This window comes from Polypterus senegalus, chromosome 4 (genome assembly GCF_016835505.1).
Source record: "Polypterus senegalus isolate Bchr_013 chromosome 4, ASM1683550v1, whole genome shotgun sequence".
Classification (NCBI taxonomy): domain Eukaryota; kingdom Metazoa; phylum Chordata; class Cladistia; order Polypteriformes; family Polypteridae; genus Polypterus; species Polypterus senegalus.
In genome coordinates this window covers 6,670,112-6,698,014 of record NC_053157.1, presented here as the reverse complement: position 1 = coordinate 6,698,014, position 27,903 = coordinate 6,670,112, and the positions used below count along the sequence as shown (strand labels likewise).

At 40.2% G+C, this 27,903-nt stretch overlaps 1 protein-coding gene across 1 annotated transcript in view; it reads right to left on the bottom strand.

Moving 5' to 3' along the window:
• Nucleotides 1-27,903, bottom strand: part of frem3 (Fras1 related extracellular matrix 3) — a 205,632-nt gene that overhangs the window by 70,165 nt on the left and 107,564 nt on the right. The window contains exons 3-5 of the mRNA XM_039750203.1: nucleotides 13,011-13,157; nucleotides 6,275-6,505; nucleotides 2,821-2,946 (exon numbers count right to left, since the gene is read on the bottom strand). Coding sequence (XP_039606137.1) covers nucleotides 2,821-2,946; nucleotides 6,275-6,505; nucleotides 13,011-13,157 — 504 coding nt within the window. The remainder of the gene's footprint in view (nucleotides 1-2,820; nucleotides 2,947-6,274; nucleotides 6,506-13,010; nucleotides 13,158-27,903) is intronic.

The window sequence follows — 27,903 nt, the reverse complement described above, 5'->3', positions numbered from 1 at the left end:
CAATGAATAAGTGGAGTTGGATTTGGCAGCATTTCAAAAAACTGAGTTGAGAAAAGGAAGAGATGAATGATCATTGATATTTTAATCAATCCGTATTCTAATAAAAACAGGAATATATTTTAATTTGCAAAACTGATAATTTTGTTATTTTACATTAAAAGAAATGTTTTGATTACATATTATATATCATGTATGCAACATGGTGGTTCAGAGGTTGGCACTGCTGCCTCATGGATTCAGTATCAGTGTTTGGTTGTTAGCTGTGTGGGGTCTATGCGTTCTCCCCATGTCTGTGTGAGTTTTTACTGGGTACAAACAGCGAGGTCTAAGGAGATTTCCTCCCATTTGTGTCTCTTTTTTCTACTCCTCATGTTTTTAATTTGCTATATTTATTTTCAGTGCCATATGTAATATACATACTATGGCTATGACTCGTTTATACAAAATAAGCTGAAGCGATGGTCATCCTGCACTTGAATCTGATAATCCTCAACTGTATTTCAATTTAGCAGCTCCTCTACTCATATTCCTTTTCTGTGAGTTCTGTTCTGCTTTAATTAGCCATCCATCCATTATCCAACCCAATCGAACTCAGGTCTCCTAACTGCAAGGCAGCAGTGCTACCCACTGCGTCACAGTGCTGCCCATTTTAATTATCTTGGATTCAATTGAATGATATTCTTTTAAGGTTTTAAATCAACTTGTGAAAGTGCTTTTTACGAAAATATAACTGGAATTCTCCTTCCCCCATCTAAACCTTGCTACTGACTTTGGAGAGGAGTCTTGATCACAAATATAGGTCAGATGTGGGGTCGTCACCCACAAGGTCAAAGGTAAGGATCCGGGACAATGCCATATAGATGACAGTGAGGACCCTCCTGCCCAATAAATCCATCTGTCCATTTAATAAACTGCTTAATTTATATGGAAAGCAATTATTCCAATTTTTAAGGGTCACAGGTATCCACAAAATGAAACTTTCAGTTAGTGAAATTCAAGAATCTTCATCATTCATGTATTTGTCAATTCACCAGTTTTATTTATATCCTACTATACTCATAAGTTACTTTAATACTCATTCATGCTGAGACCTGCAAACCAGTTATTGATAACAGCAGATCTCTAATGATCCGGGCCAGAAGTTCTTATATATTATTTGGGGGTAGTTGTTTATCATAATATGTACATTTTTCTTGAGCTTTGTAAAGTTTTAATTTAACCTTAGGGGCAAATATATTATCTATCTATCTATCTATCTATCTATCTATCTATCTATCTATCTATCTATCTATCTATCTATCTATCTATCATTTATATAGTGCCTTTCACTCTATCTATCTATCTATCTATCTATATAGTGCCTTTCACTCTATCTATCTATCTATCATTTATATAGTGCCTTTCACTCTATCTATCTATCTATCATTTATATAGTGCCTTTCACTCTATCTATCTATCATTTATATAGTGCCTTTCACTCTATCTATCATTTATATAGTGCCTTTCACTCTATCTATCTATCTATCCATCTATCTATCTATCTATCTATCTATCTATCTATATAGTGCCTTTCACTCTATTTATCTATCTATCTATCTATCTATCTATCTATCTATCTATCTATCTATCTATCATTTATATAGTGCCTTTCACTCTATCTATCTATCCATCTATCTATCTATCTAGTGCCTTTCACTCTATCTATCTATCTATCTATCTATCTATCTATCTATCTATCTATCTATCTATCTATCATTTATATAGTGCCTTTCACTCTATCTATCTATCTATCTATCTATCTATCTATCTATCTATCTATCTATCTATCATTTATATAGTGCCTTTCACTCTATCTATCTATCTATCCATCTATCTATCTATCTAGTGCCTTTCACTCTATCTATCTATCTATATATCTATCTATCTATCTATCTATCTATCTATCTATCTATCTATCTATCTATCTATCATTTATATAGTGCCTTTCACTCTATCTATCTATCTATCTATCTATCTATCTATCTATCTATCTATCTATCTATCTGTCATTTATATAGTGCCTTTCACTCCAGGACTGTGTGCCAACCTTTTGGAGAACTACATGTTTCTTTAAACATAAATAAATAAGGTTGCACTTTTTGGATTATTAAGTTCATTCTTTCTTACTATTATTATTATTAGAGATGTCACTTAGGCATGAAGGGACCGTCATGTTCTACTCACAAGCATTCAAATCAAATGTCCTCTTAAATATATGGATGCATTTAGTGTTATTGTGGATTAATAAGGTGACATATAATGACTAGAACTTGCTACATTTGGTACAGCTCAGTAAAACCTTTTTCTGCATCTACCCATTGTATTAGAGCGATCATTTTTATTTTCTGTAGCAGCAGGACTGCCTTTAATGCATGTGCACTACACACAGATTTTTGTCTATGAAATATGCTTCTTGGAGTATATGATAAACATTTATTCATGATCTCCATAACCTCATGGCACACTCTCAGAATTACAGTGTAGTGTTCTTCTTGTGTTTTGTGCACAATACTCTGTTAGTTCAGCTGTCTTCTTGTAGGCATTGTCTGAATTCTTCTGTATGGTGTTGTACTGTATATATACAGTAATTTGGGAAATATACATCAGACTGCCATTTGGTATTTGACTGTATTGAATTGTCACTTTTTAGAAAGTAACAAGATTTGACTTTTTAATCCAGTCTGATATGTACTGGCAGATCTCATCGCTTTGTCTCATGACTGGAATGGAAAAGGCGTAGTGTGCTGAAGTGCCCAAAATACCAGGAACATCCTCTCTCACCTTGTTGTGTAAAACATATGACCATCAACTCCTGGCTGGCATCTCCAGATCTTTTTACTGGAATAATAAGTTCACCAATATCCTCTTCGATTTTATACTCGGACTCAGGAATGAAGACAGTTGATTCTAGAAGAGACAAAGAGAAGAATTATGCATCAAGAACACTTTGAAGTGCATTTTCACTGTATAATGAGTGGGATTTCATATCATTTCAATGGGACTAAGGAAAAACATTCATCCATTAATTTTTCGAAGCAGGCTTATTCCATTACAGGTTTGTATGGAGCCCTACACTATCCACGCAAAATCCGGCGAAAAGGCAGGAACAAACCCTGGATAGAACAAATGGTCCATTTAACGGCTAACACACAAGTACATAGAAAAAATGGGCACTCATATTTAATTACACGGTGCCAATTAGGACCACCAGTCAATCTGAAAATGTGGAAGAAAGTAGCATACAAAATGTACCCAGACATGAACAGAATGTACAAACCTACTTGAGATGTACACCCAAATCCCTCGATCTGTCAGGAAGCAGTGGTAATCATTGCACTGCTCTATAGGAAAATATCAATAGTGAAAAACGCAAAATGTTAACTGTTGTCACACATGGGCATCCGAGGATCCCCCTTCCTGACTCTATGAAGGTATGCAATACAATCCTGGGGCGAGATGGGCTGTGGTTGCTCACCGTATCATCTCTTTCTTTTTCTATGCACCGGGAAGATGCTCAATGAGAGTATCCAATCCCCGCCCACAATGTCCCAAATGCCCCGCCCCTTCCGGCCAGGATGCTATAAAGCCGAGGAGGGTGTGAAACCCTGCATGTCGGATCTCCCCGTGACTAACATCCTCAAAGAAGCACTTTATTGAGGTGAGTTGAGTAGGCTGAGAAGGTGGTTGAGAAGCCTGATTTCTGCTGCGCCCCTGAACATCTCTTCTGTTTTTTGGACAATCGCATTAAACAGGGTGGCCCAGTTTGGCACTCTATCTATTCTTTGGGACTGCAGTTGTCCTTCTATCATTCACACTGTGTAAAAGAAAGCTGATTGTGGTTGCCCTTCAGATCTTTTAATGCAGAAACCCTGATTTCAAAACGAGAATCGACATATCAGATGGATGGTCTATGCATACTCAAAGCATTTCTTATATTTTCATGCTGGGTTTTTGTATCCATTCTTTACAACCATCACCAGGAAGAGAGGATTCATATAAAAAAGATCTTACTTCAGTTTAGGCTTTGCTGATGCCTACTTTGACAGCATCAGACACCAAACAGGAGCCAGAAATGCTTGGTAGGCCAGTCTCTTAAATAGCACACTCACACACATACACACAACAGCAGCATTTATTTATATAGCCAATATAACTGGAGCCAATCCCAGCCAACAAACCCCGGGCAGGGCGCCAGCCCAGCGCAGGGCACGCACACACACTAGGGACAATTTAGGATTGCCAATGCACCTAACCTTCATGTCTTTGGGTCGACACGGGGAGAACATGCAAACTCCACGCAGGGAGGACCCGGGAAGCGAACCCTTAAGGGTCTCCTAACTGCGAGGCAGCAACGCTACCACTGTGCCACCCTAATAATTACATTTTATACTAATTGTTTTTGGGTGGCACCATGGGGAGCATAACTACCTGGAGTCATGGTTTCAGATTTGCGTCTGGTCGATATCTCTGTTGACTTTGCATGTTGCATTTATGTGCCGTGGGTTTTAAATTTGTCTTTTTTTCTCTTTCTTCATCGTGCAAAGCACTTTGAGCTGCATTATTTGTATGAAAATGTGCTACAGAAATGAATGCTGCTGTTGTTGTTCTATATATTTGAGAAGAATCTTAAAAACTCAGAGCAAAACTCACGGCACATAAATACAGAGATATCAACCAGACGCAAATCTGAAACCATGACTCCAGAGCAGGAAGGTAGTAATGCTCCCCATGGTGCCACCCAAAGACAATTAGTATAAAATGTAATTATTAGGGCGGCACAGTGGCACAGTGGGTAGCGCTGCTGCCTCGCAGTTAGGAGACCCGGGTTTGCTTCTTGCGTGGAGTTTGCATGTCCAGATCTGCACACAGTATTCCTGACGAGGCCTTACTAATGTGGGCGGCACGGTGGCGCAGTGGGTAGCGCTGCATGGCGTCTGCATGTTCTCCCCGTGTCTGCGTGGGTTTCCTCCCACAGTCCAAAGACATGCAGGTTAGGTGCATTGGTGATCCTAAATTGTCACTAGTGTGTGCTTGGTGTGTGTGTGTGTGTGTGCCCTGCGGTGGGCTGGCACCCTGCCCATTGGTTTGTTTCCTGCCTTGCGCCCTGTGTTGGCTGGGATTGGCTCCATCAGACTCCACAGTTCGGATAAAGCGGGTTGGATAATGGATGGATGTAATTATTAAATTTGATTATTAAAATTTCTACTTTTGGGCCAAAATTTATTTCTGCCTATTTCCAAACTGAAGAGCTGGCATAAAGTGCAGTCAGAGTCAGTGCCAGCAAATATTCCAGTAGCAAAGGCAGTAAGTAGGTGTTGTCCTGCAAGGGATGCCAATATGGCAGAAGGAAAGAACCAGCGGTGAGCACAGGGAGAACATGCAAACTCCAGCCCAGTATCAAACCCGGTGCCCAGGAGTTTTTAGGCAGTAATGTTATTTGCTGCACCTAGTGTTAAACAAATCTTAATGTTAAGCTAATAAATGTAAAGGTAGGAATACACTTTATGCCCAAGTTATGAATTACGAGGTGAACATTTTCAGATGTACTGCACTGACCTTTTTCCATTGAGCAGGAATACTGCTACTCTAAACTGGTTTTCAATCCAGCAGAATTCACGATTAAGCGTGAATCACGCATTTAAGATTGAAGACAGGAGGCACCTCTTTACGCAAAGAATTGTGGGAGTCTGGAAACCACTGAGACATGAAGTTGAAGCAGAAACCTTGACAACCTGTAAGGAGGATCTGGATGATGTTGAGACAGTTTAGTTATTAGCTAAGTGAATAATGCGATTGGACTGTATGGTGTCCTGTCGTCTGTCAAAGTTCTTAGGTTCTTATGGTTTATGCCAATGTGGGCGTGCGAATGAGTGTGCCATGTGAAGCACTAGGGTTTGTTCCTGCCTGTTAGTAGGGTAAGCTATGTCCTTTTCTGACCCCATAATGCACTGTATTAAAACTGATCCAGCAAAGTTTTTAAAGTAGGCAACATTTAGTGCATTATACCCATCTGATCATCCATCTTCTATACCCGCTTTATTCTGAGCAGGGCTGCGGGGAAGCTGAAGCCTAGTCCAGCAAGCAAAGGGTGTTACATGTCACCTGGAACTGCAGTTGCTGTTGACAGTGCAATCAAAATCTGTCAGCATATGTCGTGTGCACCCCCACTTTCTATATTCACACCACAATAGTCATAACCCAGGGTTGGCTGACTGGCCGATTTCCCCATACCTACCATCTCCAGGATCCACAATCTCAACAACGGCAATTTCTGGGAATTCCAGCGCTGCCATGACTGGGTCAGATAGAAGAATCTGGAAGGTCTCAGAAGTCTCATACTCGTTGTCTGTCAGGATTTTCACACGCCATGTTGCTGTGCTCTGACCTGGGTTAAATTGCACTTGCTTTTGGGCCTTCCCTTTAAAATCTTTATCCTTTTCAGCAGTGACATCTTTTGTCCCAATGCCTTGTGATGACAAGAAGAAAGAAAAGTTAAGATGAAGGTCATATAGCAGACAGGCTACCTGGAATGTTAGCAGTTCTTCATTTTGTTCCTATTGTACTTTCTGAGTTTCCACATTATGTATGTCATTTCTTGGAAGATAAAGATAAATGTCACACACCTCTAAATTATTCAGTTTATACATCCATCCAGCCATCCATTTTCTAACCCGCTGAATCCGAATACAGGGTCACGGGGGTCTGCTGGAGCCAATCCCAGCCAACACAGGGCACAAGGCAGGAACCAATCCCGGGCAGGACACACACACACAAACACACCCACACACCAAGCACACACTAGGGCCAATTTAGAATCGCCAATCCACCTAACCTGCATGTCTTTGGATTGTGGGAGGAAACCGGAGTGCCCGGAGGAAACCCACGCAGACACGGGGAGGACATGCAAAATCCACGCAGGGAGGACCCGGGAAGCGAACCCGGGTCTCCTAACTGCGAGGCAGCAGCGCTACCACTGCGCCACCGTGCCGCCCCAGTTTATACATCTTTAAGGTTATTGATGTGAATATGATGTATCACTATTTGCTTCAATACAGGGTGGTCCAGATCTAATTAGGCAGATCTGGATGACTTTGATTTATGTGGGGACGATTCCAGTTCGGCGTGAAAACGATTCTTCATGTCGTCAGTTCGCACATTTCTCGATGGTTCGGGATTTTTCGGGTGATTTTCTATGCAATAAACTTAATAAGTTATAGTGTAATGAAAATTTCATAATTAGATCTGGACCACCCTATATAATTGATGTATATATTTTATTGTAATTTAATAAAACATTTTTTATTTTTACCAATATCTATTTTGTATTAGCACTATTCTACAAATAAGCTATCAGATAATCTCTCTTTCTCTCTCTCTCTCTATATATACATATATATATGGCATTCATAGTCTGAATCACAGTCTGATTGTATGGGTGCTTACCTACCAGGTAATGCTTGGGGTTGGTCTCTAAGTTGGCAAACATAGACCATGGTGCCCTCTTTCAGTTGCGAGAAGCAGATCATAGAATGGTTGAATAGTTTAGGCATTCGTAGTCTGAATGACCAATTACTGTACCTGGTAGGTAACCACCTATACAATCAGATTGTGATTCAGACTATGAATGCCATGAATGTAATTACACCGATCTTCATGCTGTCAAATAAACGAACCACGCGCCATGGCTTCGTCTCTGACGCTGACGTGCAGTGAGTGTGTACGCCTGATGAGCCCAGAATTAGGGCGAAACGTGTGTCGTGTACTCTTTGCATTATTTGACAGTTAACTATGTAATATTCTATGATCTGCTTCTCACAACTGAGAGGGCACCCGTGGCGGATGTCTGCTGACTTGCAGACCAACCACACGCGTTACCAGATAGGTAGCCACCCATACAATCAGATTGTGATTCAGACTTCAAATGCTATATACACTCACCTAAAGGATTATTAGGACCACCATACTAATACGGTGTTTGACCCCCTTTCACCTTCAGAACTGCCTTAATTCTACGTGGCATTGATTCAGACTACGAATGCCATGAATGTAATTACACCGATCTTCATGCTGTCAAATAAACGAACCACACGCCGTGGCTTCGTCTCTGAAGCTGACGTGCAGTGAGTGTGTACGCCTGATGAGCCCAGAATTAGGGCGAAACGTGTGTCGTGTACTCTTTGCATTATTTGACAGTAAAACTCTGCAACATTCTATGATCTGCTTCTCGCAACTGAAGAGGGCAGCGTGGCGGATGTTTGCCGACCCAAACGTTACCTGGTAGGTAACCACCCATACAATCAGATTGTGATTCAGACTACGAATGCCATGAATGTAATTACCCCGATCTTCATGCTGTCAAATAAACGAAGCACACGCCGTGGCGCAACGTGAGAGGCTGACGTCCGAGGTTCGATCCACGAGAGGGGGTGCAGTGAGTGTGTACGCCTGATGAGCCCAGAATTAGGGCGAAACGCGTGTCGCGTACTCTTTGCATTATTTGACAGCAAACTATTCAGCCATATATATATATACAGTATATATATATATATATATATATATATATATATATATATATATATAAAATCCAAGGTCTGTCTGTCTGTCTGCTTTTCACAAGAGAACTACTTAACGGATTTAGATCGGGCTTTCTTCTATAATTTGCTTGAACTTTCCTGTTGATTTTGCGATTTCATTCATCACGTTAAGTAGCATAGTTCGCTTGCAGTACTGATTTATTACCACGAATCCGAGAGAGAGGCTGTGGGCCGAGGGGGGTCGGGCCCCCCCTCACTCACGGGTCAGACTCCATTTGAGTTGGTGTACCTCTGGCCACGTTTTGAAGTGTACCTTGCCTCCGCTTAGCTAGCAGTACCTGTTTGTTTATTAATTTTTAAAGTTTGTCTTCAGTATTACATGGGTGGAGCCGCAGGGGACAACTAGTATATATATAAAATCCAACGTCTGTCTGTCAGCACGAGAGAACTACTTAATGGATTGAGATCGGGTTTTCTTCTATAATTTGCTTGAACTTTCCGGTTGATTTTGCGATTTCTCTCATCACGCTAAGTAGCATAGTTCGCTTGAAGTATTGATTTATTACCGCGAATCCGAGAGAGAGGCTGTGGGCCGAGGGGGGTCGGGCCCCCCTCACTCACAGGTCGGACTCCATTTGAGTCGGTGTACCTCTGGCCACGTTTTGGAGTGTACCTTGCCTCCGCTTAGCTAGCAGTACCTGTTTGTTTATTAATTTGTAAAGTTTGTCTTGTTTCAGTACTACACGGGTGGAGCCGCAGGGGACAACTAGTATATATATAAAATCCAACGTCTGTCTGTCAGCACGAGAGAACTACTTAATGGATTGAGATCGGGTTTTCTTCTATAATTTGCTTGAATTTTCCGGTTGATTTTGCGAATTCTCTCATTGCACTAAGAATCAGAGTTCACTTGTGACGGCCGACCCCTTACCCAGATGGCAGCTACACTACCAAGACCTGTGGTCTGGATGCATTACTGAGGCGAACCTACATATATAACACAAATAATATTTTCCCCTCATTCGACGGTTTAAACCAGTGAAAGGCAACCTTTTTCGAGTTGCGGCGCACTAAGTCCAAAATTTTCTTTCGCGGCGCACCTGAGGGACTACCCATAAATAAAGTCGTGACGACACAATCTGTGGACAATCGCCAATAAAAACGGTTAATTTTATGAGTTTGAAAGACATTTTATTAATAAAGAAATCAAAGGATAAATCTTAAATTTAATCAATGTGAACGTTGAGATTGTTTTTCAGCACATATGAGATCGATGCGAGGATCAATTTTCGAAAGACAGACGCGCATTTCCTTGTCGATCATTTGAAGTCTCTCGTGTTTCTTAGACTTCATTTCCGTTATCTGTTTTTCCAACATAAAATATATTGTTTTAAACATTATCTTTTTAATCAACCAAAAGTTCAAAAACACTAGCAATTTTAAAGTTTTCACAGCGCCCCTAGAAAATTCCACGGCGCACTTGCCCGACAATATTTTAAACACAAGAACACAAAAGCAGATATGTTAAATAGGTGTATAAGTATATTAAATGAAACACAATAACAAAAGATGCTGGTATTCCACACGTAGAAAATATATCTAGAGATATGTATATCCCTCCACCAAAGCCATATACAGCATACAATAACAAACCCTTTATGTTATTTGCAATAAGTTTGAAATAAATTCACAACTGAGAAATTATTCCAACTGATTATGGGAACATTACAGATAGGATTAGTGAACGTTGTTTGGGCTGAATGGCCTGTTCTCGTTGAAGTTTTCCTTACGTTCTAATAAGAGTTTCTTCACTACAGGTAAATGACATAACTTAACTCTCTATATGCAAAACAAATTAATATTGATTAAATACTTAGAAATGAAACAAGCTAATTATATATTTTTTCTATACAACATAATAGCTCTCAGAATAAAACAAAAAAAACCAACTACCACTAGAAAAAGTTTTGTTTTTTTAGCTTTTAAGAGAGTGAATATCCAACTGAAATGGCCATTTTCAGAGCTAATCATTTATACATTTAACCTTTCCTAACTTTCTGGCAGGAGGTTATGCACTCCCTGAGTCAAGTGACCTTTTAACTCGTGGGCACAGAGAGAGCTGTCATTTGGACAAAAGCTGATTTTGATAGAGCGGCTTATATTTGTGACACAAGTTACACAAAGGCATGCCACTGGAAGACTTCGTTGAGCTTTTTTCCCTCATTTTCTTTGTACTCTCAAAGGGATGTGTCCTATCTCTTTACACAATCTTGCCGTTTCCATGAACTTTGGTCCGGAGGATGAAGACCTGTACATTTTTCGTTCCTGCTGATGACAGCACTTGACATGTGTTTTGTATTCAAAAGAAAATAAGAATAATGGATGCTGGTGAAAATACATCAGTGAGCGGAGCGTTAATACAATGATTCAGGTTACTTCTCACTGAATCGTCTAAGTATAGACCAGTCGCTTGTGTGATGTGTTGGCTATTTGATTATTAAAGAGAAATCATTTTTTAAGACGTTGCATTTTGCATTACCGAATGAAAAATGAAAACATGGAGTACTATCTTCTAAATCAGGGGGTCTCCAACCTTTTTTTCCCCCGTGAGCTCCGTTTACAAAATGAAAATGGCCGAGAGCTCCTCATGTTTCATAACATTTATTCTCATAGCTTATTTCAACTGAATACGCTTGTTTTGCCTGAACATTTACAAAATGTTGGTGTCCACAACTCACATTTTGCATTAAAACATCACAAATATTGAGTTCACCTGCAAGTGCATTTTGTACGTCTGTATGCATTTTCTAGTGTATCTCAGACTATTGAATTAAAACGTGAATGCTGTCAAAATAAAACAATGCAATTCCAAGTACACGGTGTAAGATAGGCGCTATCTATCACCCGACTGGACACAGACTGGACATTGGAGGCACGTGTGAAATAATAAACTCTTCATTTTCTTCACCTGTGGCCGCACGTCTTCCCCGTGTCCCACAGACAATACACAGTCCCAGATAACTGCACACAATGAAACACTAAAGCACTTCTCCTTCCTCTCTGGCACCACCACTCCTCCCAGGCAACCTTGTCCTCCTTCCACCCGACTCTGGCCACTGTGTGGTGGTCGCCGGCTCCTCTTATATTTCACCCAGAAGTGCTCCAGGTGCTTGATCACCGAGATCCGGCTGCAGTTCTGGGTATGATGAGCCTGCTGCCCACACGGGCTCAGGAGTCCCCTGGCAGGACCCAACAGGGCTGTACCCAACTCCAATTCCCATGGAGCCCTGTGAGAAACCGAGGCACCACTCCAACCCAGAAGGCCGGCCATCTAGTGTCCAGGGGGAGGTATCGCAGTGTCCAGGGCTGCTTCCCCTGAATATAGTGGGCAGGGGCGTCCCAGCTGGGCATAACAGATATTCCTTCTTCATTTGTCATTTTGTCACATATCACTGTGTCATTTTATTCACAGGTCCAGTCACATGTGTGATGTGTTTTTTAGTTAGTCAGATGACTGGCACTGAGGTGTACGGTGGAGTGGAGTCACTCAGGTTCTCTCTTCTGGAGTCATTTCAATGTTCGTCTGTCAGTCTTTGTTCTGAACTTTGATTTCATGACATTCACGTCAGACTCACAGAGGTATGGAGGCCCAAACAAAGCAGACATTCTCAGAGCTGCTTGGTGAAGATTCTTATAGTTATCTGGCTCTACTAAGCTCCAGAAATGCTGTTGAGACTTTAACTGCACATTATTTTGAAGGCTTACTAATATATAATATATAAAATCCAACGTCTATCTGTCTGTATGTCTGTCCGCTTTTCACGAGAGAACGACTTAACCGATTTAGATCGGGATTTTTTCTACTGTATAATTTGCTTGAACATTCTGGTTGATTTTGCGACTTCTCTCATTTCACTATGTATCAGAGTTCGCTTGCTGTACCGATTTATTTGCGTGAATCCAAGAAACACGCAGCGGGCAGAAGGGGGCGGGGCCTTCTTTACTCACATGGCAGCTTCGGGGCGTCTGCCTTAACTCCGCTTAGCTAGCGAACAACAAAACAATTGAATTCAACTTTGTTTGATATTTAAAATAAAGTGTTACTTATAATAGAGATATTCTCTTAAGTGTCTGCCACATTGAAAAAATAGACTGCAATTCAGATTGTGGGTCGTGATTTTGCGTTAAAAGGATCGTGATATGATTTTTTGGAAAGATCACCCGCCCCTAATTTGACTAATAAAGTTTTCAAATTTATGTAGGATTCATTAACCCTTTGGCGAGCTCGCGAGCAACGTGTCGGAGACCCCTGCTCTAGATAATCAGGGTGTTATTTTATTTGGCTGATATTACATGAAAGAATTCCAGCCATTGTTGCAACACTGTTTATAAAAATTGGATAGGTTATCCCTTGAAACAAAACCCCCAGAAACTCACTGACAAAAGACGTTTCTCCTAAATATCCTCTCCGTTTCAGTGTCACTTCGAGAAATTTGGAGTCTTCGTCCACCAGGAAGTATTCCTTCTCCAATGAAATCCAAGCCCAGTTCAGTCGGAAAGGCTGGCTTTTTAATTTGTTGCCTCCTGCAGTACAAAAGAAAAAAGAAGAAGAATTTAAAATTGATAATGAAGGAGCCAAAAGAGCAAGAACAGAATGACTCCAACTCCAGAGTTCATCTGTCAGTGTGGTTCATGATTTGCATTCTGGGTTTGACAGACTAGGCTTCTGTTTGGATGTAGAGCACAATTCAGTCACAAGTATACATATTTAATACTTTTCTCCATATGCTTTATTTTATTATATAAGCGATAGTCATATTTAATAAACAAAACTTTAGTACAGGACCTTTTCATAGTAATCACTATCCAAAGACGCTCTACTGGTACTCTATGGCACAACAGTGTCCGTATTTCTAAATTTTGATCATTGACACCATTTATTTGTCCAATACCTGTCACTACACCACTTACACCTTAACACCAGCAAGACCAAGGAGCTGGTGGTGGATTTTAGGAGGCCCAGGCCCCTCATGGACCCTGTGATCATCAGAGGTGACTGTGCAGAGGGTGCAGACCTATAAATATCTGGGAGTGCAGCTGGATGACAAATTGGACTGGACTGCCAATACTGATGCTCTATGTAAGAAAGCTCAGAGCAGACTATACTTTCTGAGAAGGTTGGCATCCTTCAACATCTGCAGTAAGATGCTGCAGATGTTCTTCCAGACGGTTGTGGCGAGTGCCCTCTTCTACGCGGTGGTGTGCTGGGGTGGCAGCATAAAGATGAAAGACGCCTCACGCCTGGACAAACTTGTTAAGAAGGCAGGCTCTATTGTAGGAGTAAAGTTGGACAGTTTAACATCTGTGGCAGAGCGACGGGCACTAAGCAAACTCCTGTCAATCATGAAGAATCCACTGCATCCACTGAACAGGATCATCTCCAGACAGAGGAGTAGCTTCAGTGACAGACTTTTGTCACCGTCCTGCTCCACTGACAGACTGAGGAGATCGTTCCTCCCCCACACTATGCGACTCTTCAATTCCACCCGGGGGAGTAAATGCGAACATTAATTTTATTTTAATTTTTTCATTTTTATTACTATTTAATTTAATATTGTTTCTTTGTATCAGTATACTGCTGCTGGATTATGTGAATTTCCCCTTGGGATTAATAAAGTATCTATCTATCTATCTATCTATCTATCTATCTATCTATCTATCTATCTATCTATCTATCTATCTAATTTGCTATGTGACCCAGAGAAGTCGCTTCACCCGCCTGTACCTCCACTGTAAAACATTCATAACGATTAAACTATCTTTCTGAATCAGGGGAGTTCATAGTCAGATCCTGTAGCGCTGCTTTCTTAATTGATAACTAATTATTGCTGCTAATTGAACCTACTTCTTTGGCTTTAATTGACTTGCTTTATAAAACTCAGAACCCTTAATTATTATTTTTTTTCCATTAACCGGAAGACAAACTGTAAGAGCCATTTGCCTACTTCTATAAAATTTATGAATATTTATTAGATGACAATGTATAATCTGTGGGAGGGTCCTATAACCCCCGTAAATAGAATTGTATTGGTATATTCCCTGCCATTTCTAACAGCTTTAACTAAAACAATAATCTTCAGTTAGTGACAGCCTTGCCTTGAGTAAGGTGTGGAAGGCACATGGTTTTAAACCGTGCCTGGGCAACATGCCTATGTGCCAATCGACTTACAGGCCTTTTGAGTGTGTGAAGTAAATATGTAAGAAAACAGCACTTAATTCACGTGCTGTGCCGTATGCTTAAAGCATACAGAAGAAGAAGCTAAGAATCTTTAAGTATATAAGAATTTAAAAATCTTTAAGTAGAGAAGAAGAAGTAAAGAACTTTTAAGTACAGAAATAACTAAAGTTTCTCAAGTACTAGGGTGTTGTACCGTGTTAGCCATTATGAATGTAGAGAAAAGCCAAGCAAAATGACACCTTGCATATTGTAATCTTTTTAGTTAGCCAATAAAAGGTGTCATTTTGCTTGGCCTATCTCTAAAGTTTCTCAAGAAAAGCTTAGTTTAAGACAAGATACATTTTTCCCTTTTTTTGCTTTTTATTCTACGTGTGTAACTAGTTTTTCTTTTATTCTTGTTTGAATTATTTGCTTTTAACTTTCACTAAATATTTTCAAAATTAACTTTTGGACTGTGAGATTTCTTTAGACACGCGTTTTACCCGTGCTTGACCATACTTGACAAACAATAACAAGGTAGGAAAAAAATGGCCTTCTAATTTAACCCCATTTGCACTGATGTGTCTATCATACATTTTCTCTCTATTATAAAAGAGAATCTTGAGACGAGACGAGACTATTTGCCAAGAGATGTTTTCAAGTCCCGCCCTCCTCTCCGCCATTTCCAGTTCACGACCCTTGCCTGCGGCTCTCTCACCTCTCATTGGTATGACTACTTTTGTCAGACACACTTCCTGCTCAATTTTTACGTTTTCCTCTATTTAAGTTCCCAATAAAAGAAGACGTATTATGTACAAATCTAAATCTAGAATTTAATCCTAAAGGGTTATCAACAGAAGAAATGAGTACACGGCAACCCTAGCACCGAGAAATGAGGAAGTCAAATGAATTAACGTGAAAAGTGTCGATCGGTTACATGGCAAATTGGTTAAATGCGTATCAATAGACTATACTGAAACAGTTGGTGGTGAAGGTGTGGAAGATGAAAACATCAGCGTACAATATCACGAAGAATATCTACAACCATTAACACCATCTGGTCTTCCACCGGCCGCATTACTGTTTAACTCTTTCAGGGCTGATGTTGACTTTTGAAGAAATTCAGGGGTAGAGGACAGTAATGGACTGTAAACTGCAACAAAACTCGCCCTTACATTTTAGTTCAACTCTCTTTAATTGAGTGCATGAAGAGCAAACAGCCTCTAAAATGGCGAGAATAAAGCAAATGATAAAAGCAAAATACCCCATGAATGTTTTACGTATTATTGCTGAATCGGACTCTGAGTATGATGCAAGTGATCTGGAAATGGATATCGAAAACGAAAGTGAGGTACCAGCATTGGCCTATCGGTCAACTGCTGATCGTGATGCTGAACACATTTAGGACGTATCGTAATGTTATTGCGTAATTGATGTCTGAGTGATGGGCTATGCAATGGAACAACATTAGTTGTATTCAAAATTGGTCCAACAATTCTGACATGTAAAATTTTAACAGACGACATGAAAGATAACGTAGTACATCTTCAGGGGATAACATTAGACACCAAAGGAGAACGTGATATGCCATTCGTATTAAAACGTTTGCAGTTTCCCGTTAGAATAGCTTTTGCTATGACAATTAACAAATCACAGCGACAAACATTCGAAAAAGTCGGTTTGTTTATTAGAGAGAAGGAAATGAAATTCACTCACGGGCAGTTCTACGTTGCGTTGTCACAATGTAAGTCCAAACACAGAATCAAAATTCAATGCGATATTTACGAAACGTTAATTTCAAATATTGTTTTTACTGAAGATTTACAGTAAAAGTGTAAGTTTAAAAAGTATTTCCGCGTTAATTTTAAAGCCAAACAGAAGGAAAACGTATAACGTAATGAATGCCACTAAAGCAACATGAAACATAATTTTCTTTCAATTTATTACGTTTTACTATTTTTTAATATGGTTAATTACTCGCTCTAAACAGGTCTATTATGCATATGTAACAATTACCATGAAAATAACAATCAGTTTAAATTGTACATCCACTTCCCCATACGTGAGCGGCAGAGCTGTGAAGTGGCTACCGCATAGCGCCTGCCCAGGGGTTGGTGAGCGAAGCGAGCAGAGGGCAGAGCCCCCTAGTTTCTTTCAATAAATTTTTTAAAAAGAAAATGTGAAGGTCTAAAGAGTGTCTATTCTGATGAGCAGGTAATTTATACACTTGCAGAGCAAATTATTAGTTAGACCTGTACATCGAGTGGCGCTATATAAAATACAAATTTGATGTTATTGATTGTCTACAGACAACATGGTGTAGTGGTCAAGGAGACAAAACAGTAGGCCTAAAGTTACTGGCTTAGCCACTGTGGGACACTTGGCTGGCACTTTTTTTGTACGTGTTGTGACGGACGGCTTGGGGCCTTTGCCCAGCTGGGACACCTTTATGGAAGGACATGGAGAGAGATGATACCTCCCCTGGGACACGAGAGAGCAGTCTCCCTGGTTTGTATAGGGGCCATGGGATTGGAGCTTAGAAGCTCAACCCTGCTAGGGCCCATGGCCACCATCAGGGGAGCCTGGACAGATGTGGAAGTGCATCCAGGAGAGGATCCGAGCGCACCGGGAATACTTCTGGGTGGGTGGTTGTCCATGCAGCACTTCTGCCATACCAGGAAGTGCTGCCGGAAGATTGTCAGAGGGCACCTCAAGCACTACTGGGGGCCGCCTCGCTCCATTCAGGGAGCCGGAGTCGGGAGGTGGAGGAGTGGCCATTGTGTGCAAAAGGAAAATTAAAGGACATATTTTGGCACTTGTGTCTCTGTGCGTGTTTGTATCTGAGGCTGATTTTCTTGTAGTTGTACCAGTGCCACAGTCACAGTGCCAGAGACTGCTGATGTTATGGGGTTAGGGTTAGGATTAGGGTTAGGGTTATGGTGTAGGTTGGATTTGTCATGCAAGGAAGATTTTGCTGTACGCTGTACAAGTGAAGAGAGACTGTATTATAAGATAATGATAATAATAATAGTAATAATAATAATAATAATAATTCTTTACATTTATATTGTGCTTTTCTCACTACTCAAAGCGCTCTCCACACAGGGAGGACCCAGGAAGCGAACCCACAATCTCCTTACTGCAAAGCAGCAGCGCTACCACTGCTGCTGATTTGTATTTTATGAAAGTTAATTCTAAATGCAGAGGTGAACAGTTAAGTTCTTTCTCAGCTTATGTTGCAGTAACCACTTGATAAGACCTTCAAAACAGACATACAGTATTATATAGTCCACGTTTATGGCAAAGGTCAGATCAGAAATTACTTTCCAAGCAGTACATTTACCAGATATGCTTCACACATTTATTTAGCAAGAAATGGCAGACTGCCAAACATTTTTGGATACAATAAAAGCTTATTTTAGTGTGACAGCTGCTAGGCAAACTTCACTCCAGATACTACTAAACTATGTGGAGGGATAGCATTTAGGGGTTTAAAATTGGCTGGAATTTACTAGGAGTGAAAATGAAAACCTAAATGTGGCTTTCAACTTGTAATTCCTGTTACTTAAACATTAGTGTTCACTTAGAAAGATGTGTGATCCCATTTACAACCATCTCCTCAAAAAACTGCCTACCACCAACAGTTGATTCAGAAAATTTTGGGACACCTTCACCTTCTGCACATTTAATTGTGTTGTAGATTTAATTGTAAATGGTTATATTTGTCATTTTTGCTTACTTAATAACCCATAATCTCAAAGTGAAAATATGTTTTCAGAAAGGTTTGACAGTGCTGGTCACCGTGTTGGACCAAAACCTGGTCGTCTAAGTCTAATAGTACACACTGCCCGCTGTGGACACTGGGGGGCGCCATCTCAACAAAAAGATCCAACGTAGAGATTTGAGCGCTGCTAGTTTGCTTTGCTGGCCAAAGTGAAAATAAATCTGTGTATTGTTTTATGCATGTGGAGAGGAAACTCACTGTGTTACTAGTGATGGGGGCTTCCTACAGTTTATTATATCTGTTAATGTTATGTAGGAATACTTGACTCTAAATTGTTAACAAGTAGTCATCTTTAATTAGCAGTAAACTATAGCACTGGCTATGTGCCGTGGCTTCAATGGATAATTGATGTCATCTCATGCAAGTGAGGGTTGAATTTGTTTTTTTCTATTTTAATGCTTTACTAATTCAGACATTTGATTAAACTCATTATCAAGTCAAAATCACAAAAATATTAAAATGACAAGAAAAGACCATACAATTAATTTTTATAGAAGTGAAGATAAACCTTTTTACAGATTGATCTAATTCTATCTGTCTATCTATTTTTTATATAGTGCTTTTCACATTATCTAACTATATATCTATCTTGTATTGTATATAGTGCCTTTCATATCTATCTATCTATCTATCTATCTAATGTATATAGTGCCTTTCATATCTATCTATCTATCTATTGTATATAGTGCCTTTCACAACTATCTATCTATCTATCTATCTATCTATCTATCTATCTATCTATCATATAGCGCCTTTCATATCTATCTATCTATCTATCTATCTATCTAATGTATATAGTGCCTTTCATATCTATCTATCTATCTATCTATCTATCTATCTATCTATCTATCTATCTATCTATCTATCTAATGTATATAGTGCCTTTCATATCTATCTATCTATCTATTGTATATAGTGCCTTTCACAACTATCTATCTATCTATCTATCTATCTATCTATCTATCTATCTATCATATAGCACCTTTCACATCTATCTATCTATCTATCTATCTATCTATCTATCTATCTATCTATCTATTGTATATAGTGCTTTTCATATCTATCTATCTATCTGTCTAATGTATATAGTGCCTTTCATATCTATCTATCTATCTATTGTGTATAGTGCCTTTCACATCTATTTATCTATCTAATGTATATAGTGCCTTTCATATCTATCTATCTATCTATCTATCTGGACAATGAAATGAAGATAATAAAAAAATATCAAAGTAATTTTTGGATCGTTTCATTTTTTGATTCTGCTTCTTTTTTGATTTCTGAGTTCGGCATGTCTGTTTTTTAAACTTCTTCAGATAACCTCAACAGGCAAACAGTGAGTAAAACAATAACCATTAACAATACAACTTACAATTTTTACATTACACATTTATGTGACATATATGAAAAAATCGTTAGTTATAAAAACAGCTAAAAGAAAAATCATGCACAGTTTATTTTTAGTCCTAACTACAGGGTCATAGGGGTCTGCTGGAGCCAAATCCCAGCCAACACAGGGCGCAAGGTAGGAAACAAACCCCGAGCAGGGCGCTTGCCCATTGCAGGGCACACACACACACACACACCAGGGACAATTTAGGACTGCCAATGCACCTCACCTGCATGTCTTTGGACTGTGGGAGGAAACCCACACAGACAACATGCAAACTCCACGTGGGAGGACACGGGAAGCGAGCCCAGGTCTCCTAACTGTGAGGCAGCAGTGCTACCCACAGCACCACCGTGCCGCCCCTGACTAAAATATAAAAATAAAATAAAAATACAAATTCAATACAATAAAAATGTTTTTGCCGTCCGTTTAGTACACAAGAACCAAACAAACGCAGGCCTACTACTCAGAAAGCAAGTAATCTGCTTAATTGGAACTTCACATTCCTCTGTAGGAAGGCAGGTAGTGTTACTTGAACCCAAGATGTAGCCTAATTACAAAGCCTACTGTCTTTTTGTAGGCTTAATGATCTTTGATGGCATGATTACATGTTGGCCTCTCAGTTGTCCCTGACCTTTCCACTCATCTGGGGACCTTTATCCCAATTTGCTGGACTCAAAACAACATCAAAAAGCCCCAGCTGGAATCCCTCATGTTGTAACGAGAACAGCTAAACCTATTGGTCTTGCACCAGTAACCACCAGTCATAGACAGGGTGAGAGGGCCAGGCTTACCTGCACTACTCTGGAAAAATAGTGAAGAAAATGTAAATTAATGCTGAGAATTCTGTTGCACAGTCTCTGACAGACTGACATAGAAATGATTTAGATAGGAATATAAGGAACAAGCTGGTTAAGCTTGCAGATGATACCAAGATCGGTGGATTAGCAGATAATTTGGAATCCGTTATATCATTACAGAAGGACTTGGATAGCAGACAGGTTGGGCAGATTTGTGGCAGATGAAATTTAATGTCAGTAAATGTAAAGAATTACACAAAGGAAGTAAAAATGTTAGGTTTGAATACACAATGGGCGGTCGGAAAATCAAGAGTCCACCTTAAGAGAAGGATTTAGGAGTCATAGTGGACTCGACATTATCGACTTCCCGACAGAGTCCAGAAGAGATTAAGAAGGCTAACAGACTGTCAGGTTATATAGCGCCTTGATGTGTGGAGTTCAAGTCACAGGAGGTTCTGCTCAGTCTTTATAACACACTGGTGAGGCCTCATCTGGAGTACTGGGTGCAGTTTTGGTCTCCAAAAAGATATAACAGCACTAGAGAAGGTCCAGAGAAGAGCGACTAGGCTGATTCCAGGACTACAGGGGATGAGTTATGAGGAAAGATTAAAAGAGCTGAGCCTTTACAGTTTAAGGAAAAGGAGAAAATGGAATGTCAGTAAATGTACATTTTTAAACATAGGAAGTGAAAATGTGAGATTTGAATATACATTGGGGTCTGACAATCAAAAAGTCCACCTTTATGAGAAGGATTTAGGAGTCATAGTGGACTCGACATTATCGACTTCCCGACAGAGTCCAGAAGAGATTTAGAAGGCTAACAGACTGTCAGGTTATATAGCGCCTTGATGTGTGGAGTTCAAGTCACAGGAGGTTCTGCTCAGCTTTATAACACACTGGTGAGGCCTCATCTGGAGTACTGGGTGCAGTTTGGGTCTCCACCAGCGTTTCTCAACCTTTAAGTATTTGTAACCCGGGTTTTTATAACAGTTTTAATCGCACCCTCCTAAAGTTTTTTTGAAAGGAGCCCACTAATATCAATTTGTTCCTTTTTAATTAATGATATATCATAGATGCATATTTTATTATACCTACTTAACTTTTATCGACATTTATCTAAAGAGGAGTTAAAAAAAATGTATTTGTTTCCCATTGTATAACTGTTTAAGAAGGGTTTTCCGAGAGGAGGCTACTGGCACTATTTTAGATGAAAATCACAGAACCTGGGAACAATAAAATCATTCATTTCTTTTAAAGCACAGTTCATACATTGAATGCGACTCAAATTGCTTTACAAAAACTACAGAATATATATATAGAGTTGTGCTTGAAAGTTTGTGAACCCTTTAGAATTTTCTATATTTCTGCATTAATATATGACCTAAAACATCATCAGATTTTCACTCAAGTCCTAAAAGTAGATCAAGAGAAACCAGTTAAACAAATGAGACACAAATATTATACTTGGTCATTTATTTATTAAGGAAAATGATCGAATATTACATATTTGTGAGTGGCTAAAGTATGTGAACCTCACGGATGATCAAATAGTTTGAAGGTGAAATTCGAGTCCGGTATTTTCAATCAATGGGATGCCAGTCAGGTGTGAGTGGGCACCCTGTGTTATTTAAAGAACAGGATCTATCAAAGTCTGCTCTTCACAACACACGTTTGTGGAAGTGTATCATGGCACAAACAAAGGAGATTTCTGAGGACCTCACAAAAAGAGTTGTTGATGCTCATCAGGCTGGAAAAGGTTACCAAACCATCTCTAAAGAGTTTGGACTCCACCAATCCACAGTCAGACAGATTGTGTACAAATGGAGGAAATTCAAGACCATTGCTACCCTCCCCAGGAGTGTCGACCAACAAAGATCACTTTAAGAGCAAGGTACACGTGTAATAGTCGGCGAGGTCACAAAGGACCCCAACTGAAGGCCTCTCTCACATTGGCTAATGTTCATGTTCATGAGTCCACCATCAGGAGAACACTCAACAACAATGGTGTGCATGGCAGGGTTGCAAGGAGAAAGCCACTGCTCTCCAAAAAAAACATTGCTGCTTGTCTGCAGTTTGCTAAAGATCACGTGGACAGACCAGAAGGCTATTGGAAGAATGTTTTGACAAAATAGAACTTTTTGGTTTAAATGAAAAGCGTTATGTTTGGAGAAAGGAAAACACTGCATTCCAGCATAAGAACCTTATCTCATCTGTGAAACATGGTGGTGGGAGTATCATGGCTTGGGCCTGTTGTGCTGCATCTGGGCCAGGACGGCTTGCCTTCATTGATAAAACAATGAATTCTGAATTATATCAGAGAATTCTAAAGGAAAATGTCAGGACATCTGTCCATGAACTGAATCTCAAGAGAAGGTGGGTCATGCAGCAAGACAACGACCCTCAGCACACAAGTCGTTCTACCAAAGAATGGTTACAGAAGAATAAAGTGAATGTTCTGGAATGGCCAAGTCAAAGTCCTGACCTCAATCCAATCGACATGTTGTGGAAGGACCTGAAGCGAGCAGTTCATGTGAGGAAACCCACCAACATCCCAGAGTTGAAGCTGTTCTGTATGGAGGAGTGGGCTCAAATCCCACCACGCCGGTGTGCAGGAATGATCAGAAGTTACTGGAAATGTTTAGTTGCAGTTATTGGAGGGTCACAGAAGATACTGAAAGCAAAGGTTCACATACTTTTGCCACTCACAAATATGTAATATTCGATCATTTTCCTCAATAAATAAATGACCAAGTATAATATTTGTGTCTCATTTGTTTAACTGGTTTCTCTTTCTCTACTTTTAGGACTTGAGTGAAAATCTGATGATGTTTTAGGTCATATTTATACAGAAATATAGAAAATTCTAAAGGGTTCACAAACTTTCAAGCACCACAGTATATATATATATATATTTCTAAAACAACAGTAATAGTGGTGACTCCACACAGACTTATAAAAGCAGGCCCTTGGGGCAGTGAACTGGTTGTGCACCATCCTAATCGTCTTCAGGACTGTGGCCGTCAAAGCCTTCATCTGTGCCTCTGGCAGCACATTTAGACACACACACACCTACAGTGGGCCATTCAGTCGACTTTACTCCACACATAGGCGAGACCCACTGTATGTGAACCTGAGGGGTGGGCAAGCAAACTCCACATAGCAGGAACCCCAACCTGGAATCCAACCAATGTTCAAGTGCTGTGAGGTGGCACCACTGGCACCTGTGCCATGGTGGTGCTCAAATGAAAGTGGAAATGGATGCATCAATAATAAAGTCTTATTTGGAATTCCTAGAGCCTGATGCCCACCTAATAGTATGTGCTGTATTTAAAAAAAAAAGCTAACCACAGCTCTCTGTGAAGACCTGGATCATTCCTCTCTGTCTCAGAGTTAATTTTCCATACAGGCTGCTGACAAATGTTGGAGTGTTCATTTGTTTGATGTACTCTGTTATGCTTTGTGAAAAGTAAAAGCAGAAGATATGCTGGGTGGCATGTATTTTGCCTTGATTAAAAGCTAGGAGAGTCAACAGCTTGCTCCCTTATTCACTGCTTTTGTTTTTCTTTTTTGTATTTTTTTGTCTTTAATCACCTTTTTACGGCACACTTCAATTCCCCGGCCGGTTGACTTTTTGGAATGCTAACAGCACCTGCTTCGTGGCGAGATGTTGACATTATTGTTTCCTTTGACCCTCATGCTCACAAGTAAGTCCTTAGACACAACACGTTGACCTGCCATGCCTAGATGAAATAAAAAAGAAAAGGAAACTGCCCTTGGATTTGGAAAAAGAAGAAGAAGAAGAAGAAGTCTTTCTAATTAACACGCAGTATCTATTCTGTTTAAAGCTGGGGTGGGCAAAGTCGTTCCTGGAGGGCAGGTTTTTGCTCCAACCCAGTTGCTTAATAAGAAGCACTCATTGCTCAATTAACACTTTCCTGCTTCACTTTAGTTGCCTCACCCATTAAGAATTTGAACCCTTATTGCTAATTTTAGTCTTAAAACAGCTGCATTCAGGTTTACAGTTGTTCATATGGAAAAAGCCATGCAGGTTATGGTTATTACAATAGCTTTATGAACTCAATAGCTCTATTGACTTTATTAACTCAAAAGAATGTCACAATGGCACAGTGCACTTAGGTATTATCTCATAAGTGCTCAGCCCAGGTCTCCTTACTGCGAGGCAGCAATGTGCCACCCCAGGTTTACAGTTGTTCATATGGAAAAAGCCATGCAGGTTATGATTATTACAATAGCTTTATGAACTCAATAGCTCTATTGACTTTATTAACTCAAAAGAATGTCACAATGGCACAGTGCACTTAGGTATTATCTCATAAGTGCTCAGCCCAGGTCTCCTTACTGCGAGGCAGCAGCGCTACCACTGTGCCACCGTGCCACCCCATCTGGTAAATCTGCCTATTTGAATGCACCTCCCAGTTGCTAAACCGGAAACACCCATATATGGTCAATGCTAATCAGCCTCATACACATGCAATCACGATTCTTCAGACCTTCATTGACTGGTAGAGCAGCCTCCCACCTGACGCAGCACCAGAATTTGAGGAGACCACAACTGAGTGTGCCAAGATCGCTGCAGCGCCTCTCCTCTGTACTCTGGGGGTCAGAGGTCTCCTTACTGTGAGGCAGCACCGTGCCACCCCAGGTTTACAGTTGTTCATATGGAGAAAGCCATGCAGGTTATGGTTATTACAATAGCTTTATGAACTCAATAGCTCTATTGACTTTATTAACTCAAAAGAATGTCACAATAACCAGGTTTCCATTCAAGGAGTTTTTGCGAAAAAATATTTAGCGCTTCAAATTTTAGCTGATGGAAATGCTAATTATCGATAAAATGTTGTACATGTCGACATAATATTTTTCCGTTTAACTTTAGCGCATAAATTCCATATCGATACTTCAGATGTCGCAAAAACTACATTGGAAACACGTTTTGTCGGAAAAAAGGGGCTTTAACGCAAATAAATGTGTCACATGATACATTTTCATCACGTGCAATCGAAACGAGAATGGCGGAGCGGTTCGCATGGTCTGATGAAGAGACCCGTTATTTCTCGTGATGAGCCAATGCAGTAGCGGATAGGCTGGGTCTCCTGCCACTAAAGTGGGTACCTGAACTCCCTCCACCTCAACTGTAGCCTGGGGGCGTCTCTCAGGATGTCTAAATAATACAAAAACCGCAAAGGTAGTTTACTGTGCCAATCAAAATATTTAAGAAACCGTGTGTTTCATTATCTAAACATTTTTTTTCTTATTATTAAATGGCAGGTGTTTTAGCATATATGAGAAATTCTCTCGTTAATATTAACTTTAGTTTTTTTTTTATTAAACGTCGTTATTTTGTATTAATTCAAATTTCAGTTTTAATTAAAAACCTTAAGGGAAGCAGGTTACAGTACTAATTCAGTTGTTATCGCACAGAGAAGGGATGTTGAAAGGTAGGCTCACCTGTACAGATCCGATGCTGCAAACACAGCTGCATCATGGGCACTTCCAGGAGTGCCAACGCAAATGTCTCGTATCATGCACCTGTCATCAACAAGGGCCTGGAGAACAATAGATGGCCACCCTTTGCGATTAATGTAATCGCGGTAGCCTTCCGTCGGGGGAAGAATAGGCACATGCGTGCCATCCAGCGCACCGTAAATGTGTGGCACAAGATGCACCAAGGAATTGCGGTATGCAGTTTCATTGGCCTCTGCTACAGTCGGAAGTCTGATATATAGCCGCATTCATTTTTCTTTAATAGCGGTGCACACAGCATATACACATCGATGGACGGTAGTTTTACTAACCCCGAAAGTTTCTCCAACTACTCTATACTCGGCGCAGGTTGCCAGCTTGTAAAGGGCGATGGCAATCTGCTTTTGGGTTGGAACCGGTGGTCGGTGGCAACCTGTGATGGGCGCAACATCAGGACTGATGAATCCACACAACATCTCACACATCGGCCGTATCATTCTAAAATGTTGCAGCCAGAGATTTTCTGTCAAGTGTCTCCCCACCACCTCCTCCCAGAAGGTCTTATTTCGTCGTCTCTCTCATACCCGTGGGTTTCATCGCACTGGGGTACTTTCTTCGAGCTCTAGGGCTATCGGACAAGCAACTGCTTCATTCTGCTGTCGTCTTCGGATATTATGTACAATTCCAATTATTTGTGAAACTGAAATAACAGTAAGCTGGCAAATTTCAAAAAACTGTCTGAATAATCTCTCCATTTCTTTGTTTCTTTGTTTAGTGGAGGGGGTGTAACGTGGAAAACAAAAGGTAGATAATTTGCGACATACACAAAATTATGTATGGAAACGGCTCAAGGGCAGATTTTTTTTCGCGATACAACAAAACTTATGCGACAGTTCGTTTTGGAGGGGATGACGTCATCACGCACACCATTTTATCGATACAAAGCCAGTTGGATGGAAACAGGCTGGAAACAGCAAATATCGCACATTTTTTTTAACGTATATTCTGTTTGTCGATAACAAAACGTCGCATAAAACTGGATGGAAACTTGGCTAATGGCACAGTGCACTTAGGTTAGCGTTTCTCAACCTTAAAGTATTTGCGACCCGAGTTTTCATAACAGTTTTAATCGCGTCCCCCTAACGTTTTTTTGAAAGGAGCCCACTAATACCAATTTATTCTTTTTTAATTAATGATATATCATAGATGCATATTTTATTATAAATTAACTTTTATCGACATTTATCTGACTCTGTATTTATTTGTCTAGAATCAGAATGTAGTTTAAATTAAATTTGTTTTGGTTTCAATAGATGTATTTTTCATATTTTTGATTCTTGTCTTCTTTGCGCCCCCCTTTTTGTTACTTCACGTCCCCCTAGCAGGCCCGTCGCGACAAGGCAGGCAAACCAAGCAATTGCCTGGGGCCTCAAGACAACGACTGGTTAAGAATAAAATGCAGCGACAAACTGTGTGAGCGCCCCATTGATAGTGAATGCAGTAAAGTGCAATGACACTGTTATCGGGATCCCCCTCAAGGGGGCCCCCCTCGCTGACAGCAGCCAGCCAACCACGCGATCTCTGCTGCCGGCAAAATACAAAACTTCCTCGGCAGTCATGAAGCGGAATTATGCTTCAGGAAGCCAAAAAGAAAG